Source organism: Taudactylus pleione, unplaced genomic scaffold (genome assembly GCF_031769625.1).
Source record: "Taudactylus pleione unplaced genomic scaffold, aTauple2 ptg000118l, whole genome shotgun sequence".
In the NCBI taxonomy this organism is placed as follows: Eukaryota; Metazoa; Chordata; class Amphibia; order Anura; family Myobatrachidae; genus Taudactylus; species Taudactylus pleione.
Window position 1 is genome coordinate 620001 of NW_028284520.1, and position 26321 is coordinate 646321.

The following is a 26321-nucleotide window of genomic DNA, read 5'->3' on the forward strand; positions in this document are numbered from 1 at the left end:
TAGATAGTTAGATATTAGATAAATAAATAGATAGATAGATAGATAGCTATAAGATAGATAGATAGATAAATAGATATATATGAGATAGATAGATAGATAGATAAATAGATATTAGATAGATAGATAGATAGATAGATATGAGATAGATAAATAGATAGATATTAGATAGATAGATAAATAGATAGATATATAGAGAGATAGATAGATAGATATTAGATTGATAGATAAATAGATATATAGAGAGATAGATAGATAGATATTAGATAAATAGATAGATAGATATTAGATAGATAGATAAATAGATAGATAGACATTAGATAAATAGATAGATAGATAGATAGATATTAGATAGATAAATAGATATATATTAGATAGGAGATAGATAGATATATATAGATAGATAGATAGATAGATATTAGATAAATAGATAGATATTAGATAGATAAATAGATAGATATTAGATAGATAGATAAATAGATAGATATTAGATAGATAAATAGATAGATAGATAGATAGATAGATATTAGATAAATAGATAGATAGATATAAGATAGATAGATAAATAGATAGATAGATATTAGATAGATAGATAGATAGATAGATAGATAGATAGATAGATAGATACACACAAGTGTAAAGATCCTGCGTTTGTCCCTAGGGGGTTGTGGTAATGAAAGGTATATCTAAGCGTAAACACATTGAACTTAATCCAACATGTTCAATAAAAAGAGGAAATTAAAACGTGTGATATGACATAGAGGCAGCCCTGATATTACTTTCAGACGTTATATAACATTATTAATCCTTCATTGGCAATAACTATTACGCAGATGTACCATGAACTTAATGTATTGACGTATTGTACATCTGAACATTTACAAACCAATTACAGTAGATTGTCTTTGTAAGTGACTCAAACAGTGCTCCCACCTCTGAGGCAAACTAATTTACTACTGGTTATAATGTAGTAACTCTTTACATGCCACATATAGTAGAAAAGGGAATTTCCATCTTGTCCGCTGGCCAGCCGCCAATATGTATCGATCTGAGAGAAAAGTACAGCTCTAAAAATGTTATCTGTGATCCTCATCCTTGGCAAATAATGTTATTTAACAAGCTTAAGAAGAGAGAGATGTACTATTAGAGATGTGCTATTACAGATGTGTTTATATTAGACGTGCTATTACATATGTGCTATCACATGTGCTAATAGAGATTTGCTATTACAGATGTGATGTTTGATATGTGCTATTAGACGTGTTATTACACAAGTACTATTACAGATGTGCTATTAGAGATGTGATATTACAGATATACTATTACAGATGTGCTATTACATATGTACTATTAGACATGTACTATTAGACATGTACTATTACAGACGTGCTGTTACAGATGTACTATTAGACATGTACTATTACAGATGCGCTATTACAGCTGTTCTATTAGACATGTGCTTTTACAGATGTGCTATTACACATGTGCTATTACAGATGTACTATTACAGATGTGCTATTACACAGGTGTATTATTACAGATGTGATATTACAGATGTGCTATTACAGATGTACTATTAGACATGTGCTATTAGAGAATGCTTCATACATTTCCTCACAGCAAACCTGGTTTATAAATCAATTGCATGGCGACAAGGACATTATTATTAGGAGCATTGCAGGCTGACATTAAGAGACGAGCGGTTTGCATACTTTTCCCATCTGTATTTGGACGTCCAGCTGTAGCAGGTAATGAAGATAGTCAGCAGTACATTAGGTCACAGTCTCTCACGCTGGATATGCACAGCCAGTGATTTACCTGGTAATTATTATCACAAACACTTGTTATTGTATATATGCTTGGTGCTGCGGATGTGAGTCTGGGCAGTGTGCCCTGCTACCGCCTATCATGTCTGCTCATATATCAGCTCCTAACTAGAGCTGTGACTATACACAAAAAGAAGAAATTCAAATGCACAACTCCAAATTAACTGATTATATATAAATAAATACATTTTGCAGTAAATAGAGGTTTTTGGCATAATCTTGGCCAAGGTTATGGGCCTACCCACCATATCCAGGTAACCTCTGTAGGGTCGGTCCCTAAGATACTAGGGTTCAAATCCAGAGCTCAGGACACCCCCAAACTAGCCCAGCCTAGCCACCCCAAAGCACCGCTATAATAAGAAAGTGAAGTGTAATGGAAATAGTTAAGAGCTGCCGCAGCTGCATATAGATATTAAAAATAAAAAAGTGAAATACATATATTAAAAACAGACAGTGAAGCGTTAAAATGTGTTATAAAGGAAAATGTGTTATAATGCGGTGCCCTGAAATAGATCAACCAAAGCAATCCAGGGGGACCCACGCCCCACAAATGAACCAAAGCTGCACTACACAGTCTATATATTTGCAGGACTTACCTATATTGTGCCTCTGACTCCATGACTGACTACTATGCCAGACTCCATATTACTATGCCAGACTCCATGCTCTAAACCAATGTGGTAGGGGTGCTACGTAGTATGTTACGCACCTACCCTACAGAGGTTACCCGAATGTGGTGGGTAGGCCCATAACCTTGGCCAAGATTATGCCAAAAACCTCTATTTACTGCAAAATGTATTTATTTATATATAATCAGTTAATTTGGAGTTGTGCACCTGTATTTCTTCTTTTTGTGTATATGTCAATGGTCTCCACAGGTAGCACCTCCAATTATATATATATATATATGTCCAGGGTGTGCAGTCTGAGGCCCATTTTCTATGTAGAGCAGTGACAATACCTGTTAGCGGCAAATTCCATTCATCACCTAGTTAGCAGGTCATATTAATACTCAATATTTGTAGCTCTGCCTGAGAACGAGAAGCCGGGAGCTGCAGGCAGAGGTCGCCCAGCTGCAAAGTCTCTTTTGCCAGAATAAATCTTTGCATGAAACACCTGACTTGAAACTTGCAGCTGGATATTTCTGGGCCTGGGCTGGCAGTCTCATATTTGCAATGATTGCATAGAGCCCCAGTCTCATATTTGCAATGATTGTGTAGAGCCCCAGCCTCATATGTGCAATGATTGTATAGAGCCCCAGCCTCATATTTGCAATGATTGTATAGAGCCCCAGCCTCATAGTTGCAATGATTGTATAGAGCCCCAGTCTCATATTTGCAATGATTGTATAGAGCCCCAGCCTCATAGTTGCAATGATTGCATAGAGCCCCAGCCTCATAGTGGCAATGATTGTATAGAGCCCCAGCCTCATATTTGCAATGATTGTATAGAGCCCCAGCCTCATATTTGCAATGATTGCATAGAGCCCTAGCCTCATATTTGCAATGATTGTATAGACCCCTAGCCTCACATTTGCAATGATTGTATAGAGCCCAAGCCTCATAATTGCAATGATTGCATAGAGCCCCAGCCTCATATTTGCAATGATTGTATAGAGCCCCAGCCTCACATTTGCAATGATTGCATAGAGCCCCAGCCTCATATTTGCAATGATTGTCTAGAGCCCCAGAAATGTCAGCTGGTATCAGTCACAGGGCATGTTGGGAAAGGCCATACAAGGACAGCGTAGGTGCGCACTATGGTGCTGGTCCTGAGTCAGACACATTCGCAGCCACTTTCACAAACAGCCGCAGCAGCCTCCTTGCTAGGTTATGCTAATGCACGTGCCATCTGTGTATGCGGGTATCCGTACATCTGCATGCATCTGAGTTATGCTGCCCACTGTATTTCCGTCCGCACCTTTCATCATTAGTATCAGCAGCTGATCTGTCGGATGCCTCATACAAGCATGGAAGCCGAGCTTTACTCCCATCGTACTCCCAGGAGAAGCAGCTCTTCCATGTGTCTGAATAGACTCCATCAGATCGAGAAGCGACTCAGAGGGATCTAATTGCTACTGCGGAGGCATCAGGCAATGAATGCACAGACACCTTTGCAGATTTTGGTGCATGCGCAGTGGGTGGAAAATTGTGAAATGCGTCAGTATCAGGCCCTAAGTGTTTTTTTTTTTTCACCAAGACCCAGGGTACTTTAGCTGCAGCACTGATCATCATGTACCGTATAATATAATATAACCTTACTGAGAAGAGATTCCTGGATTGTTTTACTGCTTTTGCCACTTAAATAAAGCTTACAGTGACTCTTATGAACTGAATTGTCCTGATCTTCACAGGCTCAAGTGTTGAAAATGTGTGTACAGAGGGTGGTTTGGCAGAGTTAATGTACACACCAGCAGAATGTGTGATTGGCCCAAGTCCAGTGTAGCTTACCCAGGCAGTGTGGTGTATCAAGCAAATTATACTACAGCCGTACTCACTGTTACACTGGTTAAAGAGCATGAAGTTGAGCGGGGTTCAGACAGATCACCAGCCAGTGACTGTCTCTTGGATGCGGTAGTGGTGCAGGTGCTGGAACAGTATTGCGTGTAATAGGTCGCAGGTCTCAGGAGCTAAGGGGAGATGTCCATGTATGTCACTCATACACAGTGGCAAGATGGCACCACGCATGCGCAGTAATAGGTTCCGGCGCCCATCTTGGTACAGGAATAAAGTGTCATAAAGAGTCATATTGTAGCCTGCGTAGTAGTGCTTTCCTGGGGGTAGAAGGTGAAGACAGTGGCCAAAGCTGACTATGGTGATACCTAGCTCAGTCTGGGTCAGTATGGTCTAATTGTCCTGATGTATGAAGTGGGAGTATTGGGATAAGAATGTTATGGTGCAGATCTACACGTGTAGCCAGCAGGAACCTCTTATTAGTGACCGTACAATAGCATTGCTATCTCCTGATATCACCATCCCCCAGCTTAGGTACCGCAATGCTCTCAATCAGTCCAGGGATAGATCACTAGGATGACAAGGTAGGTATGTGCTATGCTGCTGGTCCAGAGCCAGAAACAGGAGGAAATCTCGTCACTGGTGGAGGATGATGGAGACAGAACAGACTCCTGTCACTGGTGGGGGATGATGGAGACAGGAGGGCCCCCTGTCACTGGGTGGAGGTGGTGGAGACAAGAGGGCCCCCTGTCACTGGGTGGGGGATGGTGGAGACAGGAGAGCCCCCTGTCACTGGGTGGAGGTGGTGGAGACAAGAGGGAGTCCTGTCCCTTGGTTGAGATGGTGGAAACAGGAATGAGTCCGAACATTAGGAAGATTTTGAAAACAGGAGAAAGTCCCGTCCCTGGGGGAGATGGCGGAGACAGGAGGGAACACCATGATTGGAGGGAGATGGTGGAGACAGGAGGGAGCCCCATCACTGGTAGGAGATGGTGAAGACAGTAGGGAACCCCATTATTAGGGGGAGATGGTGGAGACAGGAGAGAACCTCATCACTGGGGGGAGATGGTGGAGACAGGAGGGACCCCTGTCACTGGGTGGAGGTGGTGGAGACAAGAATGAGTCCGAACATTAGGAAGATTTTGAAAACAGGAGAAAGTCCCTTCCCTGGGGGAGATGGCGGAGACAGGAGGGAACACCATGATTGGAGGGAGATGGTGGAGACAGGAGGGAACCCCATCACTGGTAGGAGATGGTGAAGACAGTAGGGAACCCCATTATTAGGGGGAGATGGTGGAGACAGGAGAGAACCTCATCACTGGTAGGAGATGGTGAAGACAGTAGGGAACCCCATTATTAGGGGGAGATGGTGAAGACAGTAGGGAACCTCATCACTGGGGGGAGATGGTGGAAATTGGAGAAAGTCCCATCTTTGGGGGAAGATAGAATGACACTGAGCGATCACAAGGCCTGATTCAGCACAGATCGCTATTGCGATCGCAGCTCCATAATCACACGCAGGTCTACAGCGAAAATATGCTAATGAGCAATCGCAAAGCCGTCACACGGCCAGTACAGAGACACCCCCACTTCCCCTATCTCACACACGTAATACCTTGCAATACAGCCAAAACATCGGTAACATCGAAGTACATCGGATCCTCACGCACAATTACAGCAGGTCTGACCTGACTAATTTATGCACGACCACGCAACGGCGTTCAAACGGACAGGCGCATCTGCGTTTCTCGGTAACCACCCCCAAATGCTGATTACCTGTCAATCACTCTGCGATGGCTTACCATGGTCTGCATGATTACTATGCAATCACAAAGCTGCCGTTGCGCATTGTGATGCATACGCATGTGCAGTACGAAACAGTCAGCCGTTGTTGCGATCCGTGATGAATCAGGCCCACAGTTACTAGCTGAGAAATGGGCACTGTAAGTTGAGGTTATAGTAAAAGTGATAACCAGCCTGGTGCACTGTAATAGAAAGGGGCACAGGAGCCCGTTACGGCAGGTACTGAACTGTAGAAAGGGGCACAGGAGCCGGTTACGCAGGTACTGTACTGTAGAAAGGGGCACAGGAGCCGGTTACGCAGATACTGTACTGTAGAAAGGGACACAGGAGCCAGTTACGGCAGGTACTGTACTGTAGAAAGGGGCACAGGAGCCGGTTACGCAGGTACTGTACTGTAGAAAGGGGCACAGGAGCCAGTTACGGCAGGTACTGTACTGTAGAAAGGGGCACAGGAGCCGGTTACGCAGATACTGTACTGTAGAAAGGGACACAGGAGCCAGTTACGGCAGGTACTGTACTGTAGAAAGGGGCACAGGAGCCGGTTACGCAGGTACTGTACTGTAGAAAGGGACACAGGAGCCGGTTACGCAGGTACTGTACTGTAGAAAGGGGCACAGGAGCCGGTTACGCAGATACTGTACTGTAGAAAGGGACACAGGAGCCAGTTACGGCAGGTACTGTACTGTAGAAAGGGGCACAGGAGCCGGTTACGCAGATACTGTACTGTAGAAAGGGGCACAGGAGCCAGTTACGGCAGGTACTGTACTGTAGAAAGGGGCACAGGAGCCGGTTACGCAGGTACTGTCCTGTAGAAAGGGGCACAGGAGCTGGTTACGGCCTGTACTGTACTGTAGAAAGGGGCACAGGAGCCAGTTACGGCAGGTACTGTACTGTAGAAAGGGACACAGGAGCCAGTTACGGCAGGTACTGTACTGTAGAAAGGGGCACAGGAGCCGGTTACGCAGGTACTGTACTGTAGAAAGGGGCACAGGAGCCAGTTACGGCAGGTACTGTACTGTAGAAAGGGACACAGGAGACGGTACGCAGGTACTGTACTGTAGAAAGGGGCACAGGAGCCAGTTATGGCAGGTACTGTACTGTAGAAAGGGGCACAGGAGCCAGTTACGGCAGGTACTGTACTGTAGAAAGGGGCACAGGAGCCGTTTACGCAGGTACTGTACTGTAGAAAGGGGCACAGGAGCCGGTTACGGCCTGTACTGTACTGTAGAAAAGGGCACAGGAGCCAGTTACGGCAGGTACTATACTGTAGAAAGGGGCACAGGAACCAGTTACGGCAGGTACTGTACTGTAGAAAGGGGCACAGGAGCCAGTTACGGCAGGTACTGTACTGTAGAAAGGGGCACAGGAGCCGGTTACGCAGGTACTGTACTGTAGAAAGGGGCACAGGAGCCAGTTACGGCCTGTACTGTACTGTAGAAAGGGGCACAGGAGCCGGTGACGGCAGGTACAGTACTGTAGAAAGGGGCACAGGAGCCGGTTACGGCCTGTACAGTACTGTAGAAAGGGGCACAGGAGCCGGTTACGGCCTGTACTGTACCGTAGAAAGGGGCACAGGAGCCAGTTACGGCAGGTACAGTACTGTAGAAAGGGGCACAGGAGCCAGTTACGGCCTGTACTGTACTGTAGAAAGGGGCACAGGAGCCAGTTACGGCAGGTACAGTACTGTAGAAAGGGGCACAGGAGCTGGTTACGCAGGTACTGTACTATAGAAAGAGGCACAGGAGCCAGTTACGGCAGGTACAGTACTGTAGGTGTTTATTGTTTTCTTGCAGTCACATTTTGTTGTGTAGCTAAAGGCAACTAAAGCTTTGTGTTTAAAACACAGATTAAGAGATGTACGCTAAACCAACGGTCAGCGCACATCTCCCATGTTTTGGGGTCTTTACATGTGCAGAATGGCTCCTGCGATTTCGCTCATAGACCCTCTCCTCTAAGCCGCAGAATGATTGGCATGCTGCTGCATTTGGGGGGTGGGGCGGGGGCGTGTCTGGCCACCGTTCACTGAAACGGGGGCATGTCGCCCCTGTTTTGCAGCAGGGGTGAGGCCAGGGTCTGCATCTGTGGATGCAGATTTTCTGGCCTCACAAGTGACCAATCAGCTCCTAACTGCCATTTTTCAAACACAGCCTGTGACAGGACAGTTAGGAGCTGATTGGCTGGTACCTTATTACCATTCATTTATCTCCTTACACAGCTTAGTAAATAGACCCCCAAGACCTGGTTAGGCTGCAGTAAGCTTCCGCAGCCTGGTCAAAGGAGCAACCATCATGTCGCCAATGGTCGCAATGATGATCCCAGACTGTGACCTTAGTCGCAGCTACTTATGCCGTCGCAGTGGCTCGACCTCGGTCGCAGTGCAGGGATCGCAGATGCAGCAAGGAGGTGTCTGTTTGTACACAGTGGACACCTGCTGCTGCATTAGCGTTTTAGATGGACTGAATTGCGCAGCCGTTTGTGTGTGGCGCTGCATTTCCGTCCATCTCTGAATCAGGCCTAGAGTTACCTGATGGTGACCCAGACACCGAGTCATTGGCGAAAAGCTGCTACCCAAGAAGTAATCACCATCACAGCTGCAGAAAGTCTTGTAGGGTATCGGTTATGGCTCGCTGCTGGGTACGGACACGTCACTGACTGTCAGGTGTAGGAGTTACAGGACACGGATTTGTGCTGTAACAAGATGAGCAGACTCCGAGGCCGGTTATTATAACAGACTTTAGAGTTTCAATGTCTGAAGATTGATGAAAATGACAAAAAGGAACAATGGTCTCTGCTCTAAAAGATACATCCTGCCACCTGCGGAGTTATAATACACTGATTATAGTTCATGGCTCTATAGAACAGAGACTGACAATATGAAGGGTGTGTTACGCACCTTTGGCTGCAGTCCCGGCCTCATCACTCATGAACCCTGGTATTATTAGGAGTGACGCTACCGTAGTTTTATCTCTGATCGCATTCAGCCGTGGTGGAGACATTTTACTGATGTACATGCACAGAACGCTCACAGTGGGTGCGGGGACTGCTGTTCCAGATCACAGATTCCTCATTTTGGAGGCGGGCAGGGGGGGGGTGGCTACACAAACGGAGGCGTTCCCAAAGGAACGCCTGCCATTTGTGGGCGGCCCTACTGACATCACCAGTGATGTCAGGGGTGAGCTTCCGGCTCTATTTAGAGCCGGAAGCTCACTGGGGCTTGCAGGAACGAGACCCTACCACAAGGGTCTTGTCGCAAACCCCGATGGTCGCGACCATCGCGACCATCACCTGGCTTCTTGCAAAAGCTGTAGGTGGTCACCCACAGCTATGCGAGCGGCCAGGAGGCCGAAACAAAAAAAACAACCACCCTGATTCAGAGCGAGCGCCCTGAAAGAGCGTCCGGCTCTGAATCAGGCCCTGAGTACTATGTGGCGATGGCAAGCTGCCGCACTAGATAGCTGACTCTGATTCATTTATTTAAAAGGAAATAATAGTGCTGCGCTGGAACCGATTTAGTATGTGGATGCTGCAATGTTATGTTTACCCCTAGTTCTTATTAACTAGATTAACATATAGAAGGCGGGTGGTTTTAGCATTATATGTTTTTACGTTAAACATGTAAATAAAATACAATACACATGTTTCCTATGATGCCTCTCCACATGAGCAAGAAAAACATGTATAAATAGGTACCAATAAGGGAATAAACATTAAATGAACATACTAAATAAATCATATATTAATTAGAAATAATGAAGTCAAATGTAATAGTAAATAATGGCCCTCATTCAGAGCCGTACGCTCTGAGCAGAGTGCACGCTCTGAATGAGGGCCGGGCTCCATTTTCATGGAGCGTCCACCACCCACAGGCTATACGAGCGTGCATTGTGATGGTCGCGATGGTCGAGACCATCGCGACCATCGAATTTGCGAGCCGGAGCCTGCGGTTGAGGTTTTCAACCGCAAGCTCCGGAGTGATTTTGGCTCTATCAGAGCCAAAATCACTCCCACTGACATCACTAGTGATGTCAGTGGGCCGGCTTCTGACGGGAGGCGTTCCCGTGGGAACGCCCCCGTCAGGGAGGCACGCCCCCGGCACGCCCACCAAAGGGGGCGTGCTGTCAATCAACATTGACAGCACGCCCCCTTTGATCGGACACAACGAGCGAAGGACTTTCCTTCGCTCGTCGCGTCTGGCGCATGCGCACGACGGAGCTCCCTCCGTCGTGCGCATGCTCAGTCCATAACATCGACCCACTTGCGAGCGGACAGCCGCTCGCGAGTGGGTCTGAATCAGGCCCAATGTCTCTTAATTAGAACATACGATGCTCTATATAAAAATTGGTCAGATAAAGGTGGATGATAATCCTATGTAGTCAATCCAAAGAAAATTAGTGATAATTGAAAGTTGATGACTTGATGTAGGTGATAGCGGCGTCCCGCTAATCGCCTAGGTAAAGTCCACTTTAAATTATTTGAAAGGTAAATGAAGATAATTTAGGAATAAGTGAAGATTCCAATTTTAGGTAGAGGATGAGATATATATATATATATAGTCCAGATATTATAATCGTACCATAGCCCGGAATATATTTTCTCGGGGTAGGTACTCTCCAGCCTCCTCCAGCCCCCAAGAAAATGCATCCTGGGCTAATAAACTAATTAGGCATTTGGAAGTTTCCAATTAGCCTAGTTAGTCCAATAATTATAACAGGTAATTTATTGGGGTAAAAAAACGTTGTTCTCAAATTACCCCAAAATCGACTTTTTCCGTTAGATTTTTTAATTGAAAAGTAATAGTTTTTTTTATTATTTTGTAAACATTTTTCAAAATACCCCAAAATCACAATTTTTACAACTTTTTTGCATTTTTTTAATTCATTTGAGATTAAACAAAAAAAGTTTTTTATTATTTTCTTGCATTAAAAAAAAAGGCACAAATCAGCCATTTGACACCATTTAATAACCTACAGTACGTTCCTAATGCCCACAAACAGCCGTCTATACGGTCCTGCTAATGAAATTATCCATTTTGGGGAGTCCAGGATGGTCTCCCCACATTTTCATGCACTTCTCTCAAATCTCATTTGGCAGTCAGGCCCTGATTCAGAGCCGGACGCTCTGACAGAGCGCTCGCTCTGAATCAGGGCCGTCCCTGCTCCTTTTTGGAGCGGCCTCCTGGCGACCATGGGGCTTGCGACGAGACCCTGCGGTAGGGTCTCGCTGCCGCAAGCCCAGGAGTGCTTTTGGCTCTATCAGAGCCAAAAGCACTCCCACTGTCATCACTAGTGATGTCAGTGGGGCCGGACCCAGACAGTAGGCGTTCCCATGGGAACGCCTCCATCTGGGCAGCCACGCCCACCAAAGGGGGCGTGCTGTCAATCACCATTGACAGCACGCTCCCTTTGGTGCAAGACCCTCCGTCGTGTGCATGCTCAGCGCTCGCGTCTAAATCAGGCCCTCAGTTCGCACCCCTCCGCTGCGAGTAGTGTGAATAGGCATTTTTAATTGGATTGGAGAATTCTCGGGAGAGCGCTTTGATGCGAAGTCTGCGAGTTTCAAGAAACAAACTCGCTACTCGCAATGCGCACCTAATGGGATTGTAAGTCTGGCTACACGACGCACCAAAGCGCCCATTCAATAACTGCAGAAAAATGTCTGAGATGCGAATGATAGTTTACTAACAATCGGTAGAGGCGGCTGCCCGCAGACTAGCATGGGACTCAGAATGGGGCTCATTGTCCTCTATAGGCATGGCATTTGGAGAGTGCCATAAAACTGTGCTTGTCCTGATGCTCTTATCTGTAGTCTGTGCGCTCTCTCTTTATAACCTGAGGGATCAATGAAAGGGATTTGTGTTTTAGTAACAGTTTCTCTTTGTAACAATTCTGTCTTAAAATCACCTTCTTGATTAGAATAATAAGCCGCGATTTCCACACTTAGATCACTAATAGCCCCGAGCTTCAAGACTTTGATTTGCCTTAAGTCAAAGGCAGGACAAAGGCTTTATTATTTAATCAATAAATGAAATTCTCTTTTGGAAACTAGAGTATGAAAAACAAGTAAAAATGATGATATTATGGGGGCAATTAGGTTTAGCGCAATGCGCCGCAGCAATGCTCGGTTGCGCTTATCACGGAAATGACGGTAGGCAAGCATTGCAAATTTCTGTGAATTTGAAGGACAAATGATCAATGTTACTGGTTACGGGCGCCTTCACCCCACTGTCCTGGGCGGCAGGTCATGGTCGTCGCACTTAATAGAGTCACCCACAAATAAGCCAATTCCACCATCTCCCTTGTACAATCTCACTCTTTCTGCACATCCTCCATTTCTCCAACCCAGAATTCAATGGGCTCATACAGTTATGTACTAATTCAGATTCAGAAGAACTGAGGCACAAATAGTCCGGGAGAAATGAAACATCCAAAGCAGGGTCTACAAACTGATTACAAAACAGGACAGGGGTGTCTGCATGTGTGTGTGTCAGTGTGTGTGTGTGTGTGTCTGTGTGTGTATGCGGTGTGTCAGTGTGTATGTGTGTGTGTGTGTGTGTGTGTGTGTATGTGTGTGTCGTACTTGCCAACTCTCCCTCATTGTCAGGGAGACTCCCTGAGATAACAGCAATCTCCCTGTCTCCCTGAAGAGTCCACCAATCTCCCTCATTTCACCTTACCCCCATTATGACACTGTTATATAAAAGAAAAAACAGAGATATATACATTCAAATGGAATCATTAGTATAATTCCCTGCATTGGTTATAAGACACAATGGGGGAGATGTACGAAGTCCAGAAGCGGTATCAACGCACGTTATGTGCGCTGATATCGCTTCTCCCCGATGTATGATCGGGATCTGGGCAGTAAATGACAGGGGTGCTATGCGCCCCTGTCATTATCGGCGCTGCTATCTACAAGATAGCAGTGCCGATAGCCTGGGCTATGTACGAACGGTCAGATCGTCTGAACGTTCGGCCGGCTGTAGCTGTCGTTATCAACAGCTACAGCCTGGCGCTAGCCTATCCCCACAGCAGGGACAGCGCTGTCCCTGCTGCGGCGGCTACCGGCTCCAGGCTCCATGCGGGGATCTCGCAATACTTGTGAGATCCCGCGCATGCTCAGTGGAGCCGGCCAGGACAGAGACACAGCGCATCAGCACTAGGCTGATGCGCTGTGGTCTCTAGCGGGTAGCGCCGGAGGGGGGAGTTAACGCTCCCCCTCTCCAGCCGATGAGATGTTTATACATCTCATCGGTAGTGCTTCCTGCTTCGCCTCGGTAAAGAGGCGAAGCGGGAAGCGTTATAGCGGCACGGTAAGTGCCGTTATAATACATCTACCCCAATGATCCCTATAGTTACATGTATTTTCTGAGTTGTTTTCATCAACATGTAGATCTTACTAACTGCTTTGGGGCTCATTTACATGTGGATGGTAATTCAATTTTAGGACACGCCTCTCAGATGTAGCTGTACACGCCCACTTTACCGCCGCGCTCATAGGTGTTGCTATCACAATCTCCCTGAAATGCTTTTTCAAAAGTAGACAAGTATGGTGTGTGTGTGTGTGGTGTGTCAGTGTGTGTGTGTATGTAGTGTGTAAGTGTATGTGCATCAGTGTGTGGTGTGTCTGTATGTGGTGTATGTATGTGTGTATGTAGTGTGTCAGTGTGTGTGTGTGTGTATGTGGTGTGTCAGTGTATGTGTGTCAGTGTATGTGCATCAGTGTGTGGTGTGTCTGTATGTGGTGTGTGTATGTGTGTATGTGGTGTGTCAGTGTGTGTGTGTGTATGTGGTGTGTCAGTGTATGTGTGTACGTGTGTATGTGGTGTATCAGTGTGTGTGTGTGTGTATGTGGTGTGTCAGTATGTGTATGTGATGTGTCTGCATGTGTGTGTATGTAGTGTGTAAGTGTATGTGTGTCAGTGTGTGTGTGTATGTAGTGTGTAAGTGTATGTGTGTCAGTGTGTGTGTGTATGTGGTGTGTCAGTGTATGTGTGTCAGTGTGTGTGTGTGTGTGTATGTGGTGTGTCAGTGTGTGTGTGTATGTAGTGTGTCAGTGTATGTGTGTCAGTGTATGTGTGTCAGTGTGTGTGTGTCAGTGTATGTGTGTCAGTGTGTGTGTCTGTGATGTGTCTGCCTGTGTGTGTATGTAGTGTGTCAGTGTATGTGTGTCAGTGTGTGTGTGTATGTGTGTGTGTGTATGTGATGTGGTGTGTCAGTGTATGTGTGTCAGTGTGTGTGTGTGTGTATGTGGTGTGTCAGTGTGTATATGTGATGTCTGCATGTGTGTGTATGTAGTGTGTTAGTGTATGTGTGTCAGTGTGTGTGTGTGTATGTGGTGTGTCAGTGTGTGTGTGTCAGTGGTGTGTCAGTGTGTGTATGTGATGTGTCTGCATGTGTGTGTATGTAGTGTGTCAGTGTATGTGTGTCAGTGGTGTGTCAGTATGTGTATGTGATGTGTCTGCATGTGTGTGTATGTAGTGTGTCAGTGTATGTGTGTCAGTGTGTGTGTCAGTGGTGTGTCAGTATGTGTATGTGATGTGTCTGCATGTGTGTGTATGTAGTGTGTCAGTGTATGTGTGTCAGTGTGTGTGTGTGTGTATGTAGTGTGTCAGTGTATGTGTGTCAGTGTGTGTGTGTGTGTATGTGGTGTGTCAGTGTGTTTGTATGTGGTGTGTCAGTATGTGTATGTGATGTGTCTGCATGTGTGTGTATGTAGTGTGTCAGTGTATGTGTGTCAGTGTATGTGTGTCAGTGTGTGTGTGTGTGTGTATGTGGTGTGTCAGTGTATGTGTGTCAGTGTGTGTGTGTATGTAGTGTGTCAGTGTATGTGTGTCAGTGTGTGTGTGTGTGTGTATGTGGTGTGTCAGTGTGTATATGTGATGTGTCTGCATGTGTGTGTCAGTGTATGTGTGTCAGTGTGTGTGTGTGTGTATGTGGTGTGTCAGTGTATGTGCATCAGTGTGTGGTGTGTCTGTATGTGGTGTATGTATGTGTGTATGTAGTGTGTCAGTGTGTGTGTGTGTATGTGGTGTGTCAGTGTATGTGTGTCAGTGTATGTGCATCAGTGTGTGGTGTGTCTGTATGTGGTGTGTGTATGTGTGTATGTGGTGTGTCAGTGTGTGTGTGTGTGTATGTGGTGTGTCAGTGTATGTGTGTATGTGTGTATGTGGTGTATCAGTGTGTGTGTGTGTATGTGGTGTGTCAGTATGTGTATGTGATGTGTCTGCATGTGTGTGTATGTAGTGTGTAAGTGTATGTGTGTCAGTGTGTGTGTGTGTATGTAGTGTGTAAGTGTATGTGTGTCAGTGTGTGTGTGTATGTGGTGTGTCAGTGTATGTGTGTCAGTGTGTGTGTGTGTGTGTGTGTGTGTGTATGTGGTGTGTCAGTGTGTGTGTGTATGTAGTGTGTCAGTGTATGTGTGTCAGTGTATGTGTGTCAGTGTGTGTGTGTCAGTGTATGTGTGTCAGTGTGTGTGTCTGTGATGTGTCTGCATGTGTGTGTATGTAGTGTGTCAGTGTATGTGTGTCAGTGTGTGTGTGTGTGTGTGTATGTGATGTGGTGTGTCAGTGTATGTGTGTCAGTGTGTGTGTGTGTGTGTGTGTGTGTGTATGTGGTGTGTCAGTGTGTATATGTGATGTCTGCGTGTGTGTGTATGTAGTGTGTTAGTGTATGTGTGTCAGTGTGTGTGTGTGTGTATGTGGTGTGTCAGTGTGTGTGTGTCAGTGATGTGTCAGTGTGTGTATGTGATGTGTCTGCATGTGTGTGTATGTAGTGTGTCAGTGTATGTGTGTCAGTGGTGTGTCAGTATGTGTATGTGATGTGTCTGCATGTGTGTGTATGTAGTGTGTCAGTGTATGTGTGTCAGTGTGTGTGTCAGTGGTGTGTCAGTATGTGTATGTGATGTGTCTGCATGTGTGTGTATGTAGTGTGTCAGTGTATGTGTGTCAGTGTGTGTGTGTGTGTGTGTATGTAGTGTGTCAGTGTATGTGTGTCAGTGTGTGTGTGTGTGTGTGTATGTGGTGTGTCAGTGTGTGTGTATGTGGTGTGTCAGTATGTGTATGTGATGTGTCTGCATGTGTGTGTATGTAGTGTGTCAGTGTATGTGTGTCAGTGTATGTGTGTCAGTGTGTGTGTGTGTGTATGTGGTGTGTCAGTGTATGTGTGTCAGTGTGTGTGTGTGTGTGTATGTAGTGTGTCAGTGTATGTGTGTCAGTGTGTGTGTGTGTGTGTGTGTGTGTGTGTGTGTGTGTGTATGTGGTGTGTCAGTGTGTATATGTGATGTGTCTGCATGTGTGTGTCAGTGTATGTGTGTCAGTGTGTGTGTGTGTGTGTATGTGGTGTGTCAGTGTATGTGTGTCAGTGTGTGTGTGTATGTAGTGTGTCAGTGTATGTGTGTCAGTGTATGTGTGTCAGTGTGTGTGTGTCAGTGTGTGTGTGTATGTGGTGTGTCAGTGTGTGTGTGTATGTAGTGTGTCAGTGTATGTTTGTCAGTGTATGTGTGTCAGTGTATGTGTGTCAGTGTGTGTGTGTGTGTGTGTATGTGGTGTGTCAGTGTATGTGTGTCAGTGTGTATATGTGATGTGTCTGCATGTGTGTGTATGTGTGTCAGTGTATGTGTGTCAGTGTATGTGTGTCAGTGTGTGTGTGTGTATGTAGTGTGTCAGTGTATGTGTGTCAGTGTATGTGTGTGTATGTAGTGTGTCAGTGTGTGTGTGTGTATGTAGTGTGTCAGTGTATGTGTGTCAGTGTGTGTGTGTCAGTGTATGTGTGTCAGTGTATGTGTGTCAGTGTGTGTGTGTCAGTGTATGTGTGTCAGTGTATGTCTGTCAGTGTGTGTGTGTCAGTGTATGTGTGTCAGTGTGTGTGTTCGGGTGTCTGGCATTTGTTGGGGCGCAGCAAGTAGTAACCAATAGCTATTTAGCATATTTGGTCGAGTGCACGTTGGCGTTATATAGAGGGCGATTTCACCAGTAAGAAGATTGCGGCTACCTACCACAATGGAGGTTCCGGTTCTAGTCTGATTGCTGGAAGAGCAGCCACTCTTTGTCCACCATGTGGCACAGGGGTTAGTGATGTGCATTATAGATGTCGGTGGGATTATAGCTACAATGGGGTAGTTGCATTATATAGCGGCACTTAACGTGCCGCTATAACGCTTCCTGCTTCGCCTCTTTACCGAGGCGAAGCAGGAAGCACTACCGATGAGATGTATAAACATCTCATCGGCCGGAGAGGGGGAGCGTTAACTCCTCCCTCCGGCGCTACCAGCTAGAGACAGCAGCGCATCAGCCTAGTGCTGATGCGCTGTGTCTCTCTCCCGGCCTGCTCCACTGAGCATGCGCGGGATCTCGCAAGTATCGCGAGATCCCCGCGTGGAGCCGGCAGCCGCCGCAGCAGGGACAGCGCTGTCCCTGCTGTGGGGATAGGCTAGCGCCAGGCTGTAGCTGTCGATAACGACAGCTACAGCCGGCCGAACGGTCATGCGTTATGACCGTTCGTACATAGCCCTGCCGTCGGCGCTGCTATCTTGTAGATAGCAGCGCCGATAATGACAGGGCGCAAAGTAATGTGAAAAGGATGTGACAACACAAAACAGCCTTTATCACTTTATTTTGGTCAAAATAATGTTAATAAATAGAGCCCTCTGTCACGGTATTTTTTCCAAAAATACCGTGATAAGGCTCTGAAGGGGATTCGCAGGGACAGAGCTTTATCGCAAGCTCTGTCCCTGTAAGGGATTTGTAGTAAATCCCTGTGATATTGCCTATATCACACTACAATCTGCATTTAATATGCGGATTGTAGTAATTAGAGCCCTTGGTCTTTATTTGAATTTAGAGTGTTAATATGTGCTGATAGGGGTTTAGCTTGCAGTCTAGATTGTGGTCTGGGGCCTGATTCAGTACAGATTGCAAGTGCAACTACGGATGCAGATTGAGCAATCGTTTGCCATTGCCCATGCGTATAAGCCGCACTTCGCCTGCGCTGTGATCGCACTGCAATTATGGAGGAATCCATCGCAGAGTGAGTGACAGGCTGTCAGCATTTGGGGTGGTGACGGAGGAGTGGTTGGAAAAAAACGCTGGCGTGCCTGTCCACTTGAAAACCGTTGCGTGGGCGTGCATAAATTAGCCACCGCGATTGCATAAGCAGCTTGTTAGCATTCTGCGTGCGAGGAGACTTGCAGTGTCGGCGGCTGGTCAGAACCGCAGCCTGAGTGGTCGATGTGCGCCCATGGTACCAATGTTTACGCAGGAGAGCGACATTGTACAGATGTGAGAAAAGCAGCAGTGGGCGGCCTTATGTCGGCAGAGCATTGGAAATCGTTGCCATATTTTCGTTGATACGTTCTGTATGAAATCGCAGTTGCAACCGCAATTGTGATCCATAATGAATCAGGATCTTGTTTAATGTGCAAATAAACCGGAGCATCTGTGAGAGCTGAGATTTATAACTGATCAGGTCTCTGTCCCCCTCGTCTGCAGTCAGAGATCAGCAGAACAAACAGAAGTTACTGAAAGCTGGTCAGAAATTCAAGGACGAGATTCGGCAGATCTGCTCTAATCATCATTCAAAAAGCAATTTCCCCGAGCGATGCGAGGTTAGTGGAGCCCTCTTCACCTTACTGCGGACTCTTTCCATGGCCACATTTAATTACAAACTTCATTACCCGTGTGTGAGAGTAGAATAGAACAATTTTCAAGTGTTCTGAACAAACGGGAACCTTGCAATTGATCGCTTGAAATTATTCTAATAATAAAACAGATGTAGGCAGTAATCTAATCTACTAAAGATCGGTGTTTCCCATTATTTTAAAATGAATCTCAGTGACCAAGAAAAATTGGGAATTAATTGTTGGAACTCTCTGCTAATCAGCAATTTTCTTTCAAAAGCGAACTATGACAATTTACATAATCATAGATGTGTGGGGGAAAAAAAGGTTTTACATTATATCGGGCTTATTCCATTGACTTCAATGGCCTATTCATTTCAGTGACCCATTTATTTCAATGACCCATGAGGTTGTTCATTAAACATAGTAATTGAAATGTATGGGCTTATTGAAATTAATGGTATCCATGCAGCATTGAAATCCTATTAATCAGTATTGATGTGGGATCGAAGCAGGGAGCCAATCACAAGAGACGAGTGTGGGAATTCACATGTGATTGGCTGAGAGTTAGGGCAGTCTGTGACTTAGCGGTGGACAGTGCTATTGTGCAATGGTCCCAATCTTCTTCCTTATCCTGGCCACTTTGGGGGTGTTAATAGTCATTTAGGAGGGACGGACGGACAATGTTTTTTGTAGCTCTCATCCCTCCCTCAAAGAGTGTCCAACCCACACGCTGACCAGCCCGGGGATGACTTTCACCATGACAAGGGGGCACCATGCTTGTCGGCCTCTCTGTTGTAATAGGAACCCGCTCACATAAATGCCACTGTCTGCCACTTCTCCAATCAGAGCTGTGCACAGGCTCCTCCAATCAGAGCTCTGTACTGGCTCCTCCAATCAGAGCAGTGTACAGGCTCCTCAGCCCTCCCCTGCCGCTCTCTGTGAGTGTATCAGCTGTGTCTGCATTGAAGGACCCTAGTTTTGTACAGCACCCAATTACATCCCGGGCCACCGAGCCCATGTCCACTAGGCAGAAATTAGTATTGCAAATAATAAAAACTAATGGATTTCTAAACTTGCCGGTGGCAGAGGGGCCCCCAAGATCCCACAGGGCCTTAGATTGGTGCCGATACCGCCTTGTTTATTATCCGGCAATGGTGTTATTGGTCACACTAATTATGAGGAACATGATCACTGATCAGCTTGTCGACACATATTGGTTACGTTTCGTTATTAGAATACTGTTGGAGTTCTGTGTTTGGGACAGCAGCACTCTATCCTGTGTGAATGTTATTTGAGCCACATGAGTCTGTACACATGACTGTCCTGCAGGTACATTACGCTCACAGAGAAATGGCTGGAACAGAGAAAGCTTCAGACGTACAGACAGCATCTCGGTCCCATTCACCAGTCCTGATAACGAGAGAAGTCATGGCCAGCATTGAACGTGGAAGACATTCCTCTGGTGATGGGAAACCGGACGCTTTCCTGCCACAAACTACCAGAGTTTCTCACCATCATGGGCTGCCCAGAAAAAAACCATATAAGGACCCTCACAAGCAAACATACAGCGGAGACTTGCTAGATAAACACGCTGAGAGCTTTACTCATGTCCCCCAGCCCGGCCAGCCGAGACTGCTCAGGAAGCCCGCTCAGTCCTTCCTCTCAAAGTACAGATATTACACAGCTCCCACCAGGAGGAAGATCACACATCCAATATCACCACAGGGGGAGAAGCAGCCCACCAGCCGGGCAACAGGGCTGTACAGGTGAGGAGCCCGAGTGACCCAAATACATTTATACTACATTTTCCTACACATAGGAAACAGAGAGGGGCTGGGCTGCACATCCTAATATTAAACATGATAACAGGTGCTACCGTGCTGAGACCTGTAGTTCTACAGCAGAAGAGAAAGTGGGGAGGAGCAGGTGCACACGATAAGCACTAAGAATTCTAGTGATCAAAAAGTCTACAATAAACTGCAACAATTAACATGGTTTTAAATGTAAGGTTTCTTAGTACATGTTTGTCCAAAGATATGTGGCCACCTACCATATACATCACAGTGACCTTATTATACAGATGGGTCCCTAACATTCCTAATACTGACACACTAATATATTTATCTAGGACTTACCTATCATAGGGCCCATTAGATGTGTGTACTGCAATGCCAGGGGGCATATATAAGTCTACAGTGACCGAGAGACTTATTATAAGGCGTCCATAACTTTATTGCAGTTAAAATACAATATATATATATCAGCTTACCAATAACTTATACTAAAATAAAGACACGGACTGTATGTATGTGTATACAGTATGTATACAGTCAGGTCCATAAATATTGGGACATTGACAGAATTTTCATATTTTGGCCTCTATTCACCACCACAATGGCTTTGAAATGAAACAAACAAGATGTGCTTTACCTGCAGACTTTCAGATTTAATTTGAGGGTAATTACATCCAAATCAGGTGAACGGTGTAGGAATTACAACGGTTTCTATATGTGCCTCCCACTTTTTAAGGGGCCAAAAGTAATGGGACAAACTAAACAATCCTAAATCTAACTTTCACTTTTTAATACTTTGTTGCAAATCCTTAGCAGGCAATTACAGCCTGAAGTCTGGAACGCATAGACATCACCAGACGCTGGGTTTCATCCCTGGAGATGCTCTGCCAGGCCTCTACTGCAAATGTCTTCAGTTCCTGCTTGTTCTTGGGGCATTTTCCCTTCAGTTTTGTCTTCATCAAGTGAAATGCATGCTCAATCGGATTCAGGTCAGGGGATTGACTTGGCCATTGCATAACATTCCACTTTTTAGCCTTAAAAAACTCTTTGGTTGCTTTTGCAGTATGCTTCGGGTCATTGTCCATCTGCACTGTGAAGCGCCGTCCAATGAGTTCTGAAGCATTTGACTGAATATGAGCATATAATATTGCCCGAAACACTTCAGAATTCATTCTGCTGCTTTTGTCAGCAGTCACATCATCAATAAATACAAGGGAACCAGTTCCATTGGCAGCCATACATGCCCACGCCACGACACTACCACCACCATGCTTCACTGATGAGGTGGTATGTTTTGGATCATGAGCAGTTCCTTTCCTTCTCCATACTCTTCTCTTCCCATCACTCTGGTACAAGTTGATCTTTGTCTCATCTGTCCATAGGATGTTGTTCCAGAACTGTAATGGCTTTTTTAGATGTTGTTTGGCAAACTCTAATCTGGTCTTGCTGTTTTTGTGGCTCACCAATGGTTTGCATCTTGTGGTGAACCCTCTATATTCACTCTTGTGAACTCTTCTCTTCATTGTTGACTTTGACACATATACATCTACCTCCTGGAGAGTGTTCTTGATTTGGCCAGCTGTTGTGAAGGGGTTTTTCTTCACCAGGGAAATAATTATTTTGTCATCCACCACAGTTGTTTTTCATGGTCTTCCGGGTCTTTTGGTGTTGCTGAGCTCTCCGGTGCGTTCTTTCTTTTTAAGAATGTTCCAAACAGTTGATTTGGCCACACCTAATGTTTTTGCTATCTCTCTGATGGGTTTGTTTTGAATTTTCAGCCTAATGATGGCTTGCTTCACTGATAGTGACAGCTCTTTGGATCTCATATTGAGAGTTGACAGCAACTGATTCCAAATGTTAATGTCACACCTAGAATCAACTCCAGACCTTTCACCTGCTTAATTGATAATGAAATAATGAGGGAATAGCCCACACCTGTCCCTGAAATATCTTTTCAGTTGATAGTCCCATTACTTTTGGCCCCTTAAAAAGTGGGAGGCACATATAGAAACTGTTGTAATTCCTACACCGTTCACCTGATTTGGATGTAATTACCCTCAAATTAAATCTGAAAGTCTGCAGTTAAAGCACATCTTGTTTGTTTCATTTCAAAACCAATGTGGTGGTGAATAGAGGCCAAAATCAGAAAATTCTGTCAATGTCCCAATATTTATGGACCTGACTGTATATGTATGTATGAATATACAGTATTTATGTATACAGTATGTATGTATATATGTATTTGTGTATGTATGTATATATATGTTTGTATATATGAACGTATGTATATATGAATATATGTATATAGGTATATATGAATGTATGTATATATGAATGTATGTATATATGAATGTATGTATGCATATATGTATATATGAATGTATGTATGTATATATGTATACACGAATGTATGTATGTATATATGTATACACGAATGTATGTATGTATATATGTATATATGAATGTATATATGTATGTATGTATATATGAATGTATATATGTATGTATATATGTATGTATATATGAATGTATGTATATATGTATGTATATATATGTATGTATGTATATATGAATGTATGTATGTATGTATGGTATGTATGAATGTAAACTATCATTCCCGTCTCAGTTATTCAGCAGACATTCTCCTCACTCTTGGGAAGTAAGCCTGTCCTCTCCCTGTAACAAGTGATTTGTATTATATCTCAGTAGGGAGGAACATAGACCACAGAGTAACTTACACTAATGACACAACGCTGCCTGGCCTCAGATAGAGACATCAGAAGACGCTGTATAACCAAACAGTATTATAAATGCATTTGTTCTTCTAATTAGACAAACAGAATGGAGAAATAGCACTAACCGCAGCCTCATGAATATATCTATAATATCACTAAAGTTAATACTTTATGTAATAACATTAACATTATTATTTTTTTGCCTGTATGCCATCATTAAGTCGGTCACTGGAAGACATCTGTTCCCCTGCGGATAACATCATTCACGCGGCGCAGTTACCATCAGTAAGAATACTTTGTTTTCAGTCTACATCTTTTGTCCTCTAATGAATGAAATACAGTATATGTATATATGTCTGTACAATGTACACGGTGAGGAGCAGTATATGTATATATGTCTGTACAATGTACACGGTGAGGAGCAGTATATGTATATATGTCTGTACAATGTACACGGTGAGGAGCAGTATATGTATATATGTCTGTACAATGTACACGGTGAGGAGCAGTATATGTATATATGTCTGTACAATGTACACGGTGAGGAGCAGTATATGTATATATGTCTGTACAATGTACACGGTGAGGAGCAGTATATGTATATATGTCTGTACAATGTACACGGTGAGGAGCAGTATATGTATATTAGGGATGAGCGGGTTCGGTTCCCTGAGAACCGAACCCACCCGAACTTCGGGGATCCGGGGCGATCCGAGCCCAAGCTCGGATCTCCCTGTCTGCCCCGGATCCCTCTCCCGAGGCAAAACCTCGAGATCTGCTGTCGGATCTCGAGGTTTTGCCTCGAGCGGCCATTTTAAAAAAAATGCCTTTGCCTTTAATGGGCAAAGTGCTGATTGGCTGACAGAGCCGTCTGTCACGGCTCTCAGCCAATCAGCATTATGGTGCTCATTTGCATGTAGCACGGACTCGTGAGATCCGTGCTACATGCATCTGTGTGATTGACAGTGACACAGAGCACAGATGGGTCAGTGAGACCCGTCTGTGCTGCTGTGTATTTCAATGACACAGATGCACGCACGGACCAGGAGATCCGTGCTACTTGCATCTGTGTCATTGACACAGAGCACTAACGGGTCCGTGAGACCCGTCTGTGCTGCTGTGGTAAAAAAAAAAAAAAAAACCTGTGTAAAAAGAGAAAAAAATGGCGTGCCCCCCCCCAAAAAAAGAGCAACCAGCCCCGGGCATTAGTGACCCAGTGCTGGGTGTGCTTAAATACAGGGGACAAACGACATAGGGGTTCCCTGTACTTAAACACAACCAGCACCGGGCTAGTCAGAACCAGAGCTGGTTGCCAAAATACGGGGGACAAACGACGTAGGGGTCCCCCGTATTCTGCGCAACCAGCTCTGGGCTCTGATCCGGTCCTGGTTCTGGAAATACAGGGGGAAAAAATGAGTAGGGTTCCCCTGTATGTTCCAGAACCAGCACTGGACTTTTTCTAGCGGGGGGCTGATGCCACAGCCAGGGGAGCCCTTTCACCGGGCCCCCCAGCCGCAGCATCAGCCCTGACCGCTAGTCAGCCCAGGCCGGGGATCCCTGGAGAGCTGGGGACCCCCCCAATAAAGGGGTCACCCTCTCCAGGGCTCCCCAGGCCCATGCTGATAGCCCGGGGCTATCCCCGCCACCCCTGGTGGCGGTGGGTGGCGGGTTGATTGTGTGGTGTGGTGTAAATAAAGAATATCAAACATTGTCTTTACAAGTAGAACTGCAAGTCCCAGCAAGCCTGCCCCGCATGCTGGTACTTGGAGAACCACAAGTACCAGCATGCAGGGCATTAAGAGCCCACTAGTACCTGTAGTTCACCTGTAAAAAAATGTTTAAAAAAAACACAGGACACACACACCGTGACAGTATAAGTTTATTAAACATACATACACACACACACACACACACACATGTACACATACTCACCTATGTAACCCTGTAGCATCGGTCCACTTGTCCGGTAAAGTATCCATAGGGGACCTGTGAAAAAAAACATACTCACCATCTCCTATGCGAGGTTCTGTCCTCTTCGTTCCAAAGTAGGCATCCCCGGACTTGGCAAAAAAAAAAAACGAAAACGCGATCCACGAACTTAGTACCGTTCTATAGAACGGTACTTCCCGAATGAGAGCTTAGCGGCGGGGTATCACCATGGAAACCCCGCTGCTAAGCGTTCATTGGCTGAGAGAGGCCATCTCCCGTCTCTCTCAGCCAATGAACGGCTCCCTCCATTGTAGTCAATGCTGGGAGCCGCAAGGTTATTAAAGTTTACCCTGCGGTTCCCACCATTGACTACAATGGAGGGAGCCGTTCATTGGCTGAGAGACGGGAGATGACCTCTCTCAGCCAATGAACGCTTAGCAGCGGGGTTTCCATGGTGATACCCCGCCGCTAAGCTCTCATTCGGGAAGTACCGTTCTATAGAACGGTACTAAGTTCGTGGATCACGTTTTCGTTTTTTTTTTTTGCCAAGTCCGGGGATGCCTACTTTGGAACGAAGAGGACAGAACCTCGCATAGGAGATGGTGAGTATGTTTTTTTTCACAGGTCCCCTAGGGATACTTTACCGGACAAGTGGACCGATGCTACAGGTTACATAGGTGAGTATGTGTACATGTGTGTGTGTGTATGTATGTTTAATAAACTTATACTGTCACGGTGTGTGTGTCCTGTGTTTTTTTAAACATTTTTTTTACAGGTGAACTACAGGTACTAGTGGGCCCTTAATGCCCTGCATGCTGGTACTTGTGGTTCTCCAAGTACCAGCATGCGGGGCAGGCTAGCTGGGACTTGCAGTTCTACTTGTAAAGACAATGTTTGATATTCTTTATTTACACCACACCACACAATCAACCCGCCACCCACCGTCACCAGGGGTGGCGGGGATAGCCCCGGGCTATCAGCCTGGGCCTGGGGTGCCCTGGAGAGGGTGACCCCTTTATTGGGGGGGTCCCCAGCTCTCCAGGGATCCCCGGCCTGGGCTGACTAGCGGTCAGGGTTGATGCTGCGGCTGGGGGGCCCGGTGAAAGGGCTCCCCTGGCTGTGGCATCAGCCCCCCGCTAGAAAAAGTCCAGTGCTGGTTCTGGAACATAC

General features: G+C 45.5%; 1 protein-coding gene across 1 annotated transcript in view; it reads left to right on the forward strand.

The window, feature by feature from the left end:
* The window catches only part of LOC148524242 (uncharacterized), a 218936-nt gene that overhangs the window by 129733 nt on the left and 62882 nt on the right, over positions 1-26321 (forward strand). The window contains exons 4-6 of the mRNA XM_088472034.1: positions 18564-18679; positions 20024-20460; positions 23444-23507. Of these exons, the coding sequence (XP_088328160.1) occupies positions 18564-18679; positions 20024-20460; positions 23444-23507 (617 nt within the window). The remainder of the gene's footprint in view (positions 1-18563; positions 18680-20023; positions 20461-23443; positions 23508-26321) is intronic.